The sequence below is a fragment of the Bos mutus genome, chromosome 11 (genome assembly GCF_027580195.1).
Source record: "Bos mutus isolate GX-2022 chromosome 11, NWIPB_WYAK_1.1, whole genome shotgun sequence".
Classification (NCBI taxonomy): Eukaryota; Metazoa; Chordata; class Mammalia; order Artiodactyla; family Bovidae; genus Bos; species Bos mutus.
The window spans coordinates 12993650-12999140 of NC_091627.1; the positions used below are offsets into that span (position 1 = coordinate 12993650).

Here is a 5491-nt window from a genome sequence, read left to right on the forward strand (position 1 = left end):
TCTGAATTTTCCACAGTTTATTGTGATCCACACAGTCTAGAACTATTTAAATATTCTAGATACCATCCCTTTGTGCATTATATGTATTACAAATATTTTCTCTGTCTTTGTGGTTTGTCTTTTCACTCTTGTTACAGTCTGTTTGCCAAATAAATATTTTAATTTTTAATTTATTGAATTCATCAGTTTTTTTCTTTTTTCTTAATGCTTTACTAGTATCTGGTTTATGCTGTCCATTGTTCCCTTAGTTCAGGAAAGTATATTTCAGCATTTTCTTCTAAAATCCTTAGAATTGCTCTTTTTTTTTTTTACAGTTACTGGCTTTAGTCCCACTCTGAAACCTGAAATTTTAGCAGCTCCAAAATTTTGGAACTGAGAAACTGAAGTGTGTCTATGTCCATCTACCAGTTTCAAGCCTAAGGGAATATCACCTAATCATTTAATTTGAATAGTTAGATGCCCTAACTGGAGATTTGAGATTTCATGCATATTATCAAACCAAAGTCAGCACAGATATAAATACCTTCTGGTTTTGATTTCTTCCATTATAAAATATATATTTTTTATTTGTCTTTTCTTATCCCATTGCACCTGAGGGATGTTTGTGCAAAGTAAAAAGATATTTGTGGGGACAAAAGGAATCCCTCATCTGGTAACCCATGATGCTCATGATATTTTGTCTTGATCCCTCATCAAGGTGAATGATACCATTCAGATTGACTTGAGGAAGGATTTGATTTCATCAAATTTTATGTAACCACATGGTGACTGGAGGTGCTAACCTGGGAAGAATGTTTGATTACAAAAAGAATTCTTTTCTTCTGATGTGGTTATGTGAAAGATTTGCTTCTATGTCATTTGCCACACAGCCTCAAACATTTTTTTATTGGCAAAGGTTGGATTCTTATTCAAATTTTTTTTTACCATCTCAAAGAGATAAGAGATTGCAGCCAAACAGAAACAGGGGATAAAATGATCTCTATGTGATGTGTTTGGAAAAGTCTTTGTAATTAAAGATAATACCAAGTGATAAAATAAATAAATAAAATCCTTAGAATTTTGCTTTTAACAGTTACTGCTTTAGTCACTCTGAAATAGACTTTTGTGTATTTTGTGAACTGAGTACTAAAGTGTCTATGTTTTACTTGTTTTTGCTTCAAGACACCTAATTAATAATTTGAATGTTAGACTCCTTTGAATTTCAATATTATCAAACCTATCAGGTGTAAATAAAATTCAATTTTGTTTCTTTCATTAGAAAATATATATCTTTTCTTTGTTTTTCTTATTCCATTGCACTGGATGTTTCAAATACAATATGGGATAGTTGTAGTGAGAGTTGGTATTTTGTCCTGCTCCTCATGTGGACAGGAAGGATTTAATGTATGATTATGACACACTGTATGCTATATGTTTGAAAAAGAACTCTTTTCATATTAAGAACATTTGCTTCTATGTCCATTTGCTAACCTGCCTTTTTAATAAGCATAAGTGTATGTTGGATTATATCCAAATTTTTCTTGCATCTCAAAAGTATTGCTTTCTTGAATCATATGATTTTCGTCCTTTGTTTTGTAAAATAGTGACTTACTTTGGTTGACTTTGGAATGTTAAACCAACTTTGCATTCTGGGAAAACTCAACTTGGTAATGATAACATATTTTCTTCAGCTTATTGTACTTCTGTTTTTTGCAATATTCTCATTAGCTTTAGGTATCAAAGTTGTGCTAATGTCTAAAAGGGAATAGGTGAATGTTCCTTTATTTTTATTCTCTGAAAGAGTTTTGCAAAGTAGAATTCTTGAAGTGTTTATAAAATTTTTGCAACCACCTGGGCTTGAAATTTTCTTTGAAGAAGTTTTTGGCTACTGATTCAATTTCCTCAATTGTCTTAGGTCTATTGAGATTGTATATTTCTTACTAAATTTTTTGATGAGTTGTTTATGATATTTTTCTTTAACATCAGCAGTATAATTGTGTGTTCAGTTCAGTTCAGTCGCTAAGTTGTGTCCAACTCTTTATGACCCCATGGACTGCAGCACTCCAGGCCTCCTTGTCCATCACCAACTCCCACAGTTTACTCAAACTCAAACTCATTGTGTGTTATTCCCACATTAACAATGTGATTTCATCCTAAACTAATGTATGTTTATATAAAAAATACTGTATTACACAAGAAAGTGAAAAAAGTTGAATATTTGCATGAATTCTGCAGAAGGTAGGATTTCAAATTTAACTGTAGTAAAAAGAGTTACAAAGAATATTTCTTGATTTGATAATAAAATAAAACTTCCTTACATTTAAAGGAATCACCAAGTTAAGGGACTTCCCTGGTGGTCCAGTGTTTAAGACTATGTGCTTCCAATGCAGGTGGCACAGGATTTATCCCTAGTCACAAGACTAAGATCCCACATGCTATTGCAGAATGGCCAAAAAAAAAAAAAAAAAAAATCACATAGTTAAGAGATAAAGAATGAACTAGGAACAAGGTGATGAAGACAGGGATATAATGTCTTTAATATAAAAAGGCCCATACAAGTCAATAAAAAAATCCCAGAAGGTAATAGGTAGATGACATGAATAAACAATTTAAGAGAATTTTAAAAATTGGTTAATGGATGCTGGAAAATAGTCCCCTTATTAATAAACAAAGAAATTAAAACCAGGGCAAGAAGATACCATTTCACTACTGTATTTTTACATTTAGGGGAAAATTTGAACATCAACATATGGAGTGGATAGAGACAAAAAAACATTCTTATTTGACATTTTGGCAGCATGGATAAAAGAGCCCCCAAAATGTTAACCTTTGATGTTCTACTTTTGAAAATATTAAAATTACAGACTATGAACATAAGAATCATTTCTTTTCAGAGACTTTCATTGCACTGTTATTTGTAATAGTGAACACATAGAAATCTCCTAATCATCCAGAAATGGGGAAACATCCTTCCTTCTGTCATCTCAGAGAGCCAAATGTTCAGGAGGCATTAATGTGGAGACAACTTATGTTATGAAGTTAGGCAAAAACGCTATATAATTGTATGTCCAGTACTTTCTCAACACAGTAAAAAACAAAAAGCAATTTTAGGAGACAGGAGGGAAATGATGTGAAATATTATCAGTGGTTGTCTTTAAATGTATGAATAGTGAGTATTTCTTTTTCTTCTTTTTCCTATTTGTATGTTTTACAAATTTCCTCTGAGTGTTTTTTTTTTTTTTAACAGAAAAATGAACTAAGCCACAGCTTAAAAAGTAAAAAAGTCATGAATGTACTCCAGTAATTCCTAATCACTCATGGTCACAGGCCAGTTCTAATCCCAGGTGTATGATTTTGGACCAGCCCCACCTACCAGTGCCAGGTTTCTTCTAGAATTAGTTTCGCTTGCTTATTCCCAGCAAATAGTATGTCTTTTGGTTCAGCTTTCTGCCTGTGTAGCTGAATCCCTTTGAGTTGTTTCCAAAGATGGGTTGGAAATGATCCCTGAAACTCAGACACTTGACCCTTCTAGATATTGTCAACATTTCTTGTAGTTGAACGGACAGGTTAGCTTTCTCTGAGAACCTGTATTCTGTCTGATGTCATCTTTTGATAATTTGAATCTGTGGTTTGAATCTGCTTGGTCACCTATATCCAGGAATCAAGTCACCTTGCAGGGATTGCTGGTTACTTCTCTTGCAGGCTTTAGCTCTGTCCTTGGTTAGTTGATGGTATTCCAGTCCCACCAAGTCAGGCATTCTCCATCTTTAAAATCTGCTTGTGATGCTGAGCACCATCCTGCCTTGAATCTGATTTTGTCAAACTTTTGCAAATGAAGACTCCAGGAATAAAACACATCACAGAGCCTGAGCTTCTAATCTGGGACAGGGCTTTTTACTGAGTAGAATATTTTCCCCAGCTGAAGAATCTCCACAAAGCTGCCTTCATGTGTCTGTTCCTCAGGCTGTAGATAAAGGGGTTCAGCATGGGGGTGACCATCGTGTACACCACAGATGCTGCCATCCCAGTGTCTGCTGAGTAGGAGGCTGAGGGCTGGAAATACACCAGAAAGAGTGTCCCATAGAAGAGAGTGACCACTGTTAGATGAGAGCCACAGGTAGAGAAGACTTTGTGTTTCCCCCCAGGAGATGGGATCCTGAGGACAGTGTAAACGATGTGGGCATATGACACTAAGACACAGGTGAGAGGAATCAGACCCGAAAGAACAGCTTCAGTTAGCATGGTGACCTGAAAGATGTGAGTGTCTGAGCAGGCAAGTTTGAGGAGTGGGGGTACATCACAGAAGAAGTGTGGGATGGCATGGGAGGTGCAGAAGGAGAACTGAGACATGAGGAGACAGAGGGAGAAGGCCAGGAGGTGGGAGCTGAGCCAGGATGCAGTGAGCAGCAGCAGGCAGCGCTGGGGCCCCATGATGGTGGTGTAGTGGAGAGGAAGGCAGATGGCCACGTAGCGGTCATAGGCCATCACAGCCAGCAGGAAGTCATCCAGCAGAGTCAATTCCATGAAGAAGAACATCTGCACGAGGCACCCAGTGTGGGAGATGGTGTAGTGCTGTGTGTGGATGTTGAGCAGCACCTTGGGGACGATGGTGCAGGAGAAGCAGGTGTCAGTGAAGGACAGGTTGGCCAGGAAGAAGTACATGGGGGTGTGGAGGCGGGGGTCAGAGCTGATGGCCAGGATAATGAGCAGGTTCCCCAGCACGGTGACCAGGTACACGGCCAGGAAGAGCCTGGACAGGAGAGTCTGCTGCTCTGGGTGCTGAGAGAAGCCCAGGAGCAGGAAGTCAGAGATGCTGGTTTCATTTGTAATGCTCATTTAAAGGAGAAAAATGCAAGGAAAATATTGCTTCAAAAACTTATATCATTCAAAGCCTTTGTCTGTTTTCTGTGTTTTTTTCAAAGGTCACATAGATGTATAGGTGTCTCTTGCTGGTGGGCATGTAAACATGTACAGATGTGAGAACTAAGCACAGTGATTGGGAGACTTGTTGGGAGACTCTGCATTTTAGTTGTATTGTAGGTTGTCCTGTAGACTTTCTGGTTGAGGGTTGAATAGGAGATTAGTTGGGAAGAAAATTGCCAGTCAGAATGGCTGAGATCCAAAAGTCTACAAATAATAAATGCTGGAGAGGGCGTGGAGAAAAGGGAACCCTCTTACACTGTTGGTGGGAATGCAAACTTGTACAGCCACTATGGAGAATAGTGTGGAGATTCCTTAAAATACTGGAAATAGAACTGCCCTATGATCCAGCAATCCCACTGCTGGGCATACACACTGAGGAAACCAGAAGGGAAAGAGAAACGTGTACCCCAATGTTCATCGCAGCACCGTTTATAATAGCCAGGACATGGAAGCAACCTGGATGTCCATCAGCAGTTGAATGGATAAGAAAGCTGTGGTACATATACACAATGGCATATTATTCAGCCATTAAAAAGAATACATTTGAATCAGTTCTAATGAGGCGGATGAAACTGAAGCCTATTATACA

At 37.7% G+C, this 5491-nt stretch overlaps 1 protein-coding gene across 1 annotated transcript; it reads right to left on the bottom strand.

The window, feature by feature from the left end:
• Positions 1 to 3873: 3873 nt before the first annotated feature.
• On the bottom strand, positions 3874 to 4815 carry LOC102279022 (olfactory receptor 1f45-like). Its single transcript, XM_070380110.1, has one exon. It carries the CDS (start codon positions 4813 to 4815, stop codon positions 3874 to 3876), a length of 942 nt encoding a protein of 313 aa, XP_070236211.1.
• Between the last annotated feature and the right edge of the window lie 676 nt (positions 4816 to 5491).

Coding starts and splice junctions, on each gene's coding strand:
- LOC102279022 (XM_070380110.1), bottom strand. CDS start 4,815: ATGAGCATTACAAATGAAACCAGCATCTCTGACTTCCTGCTCCTGGGC.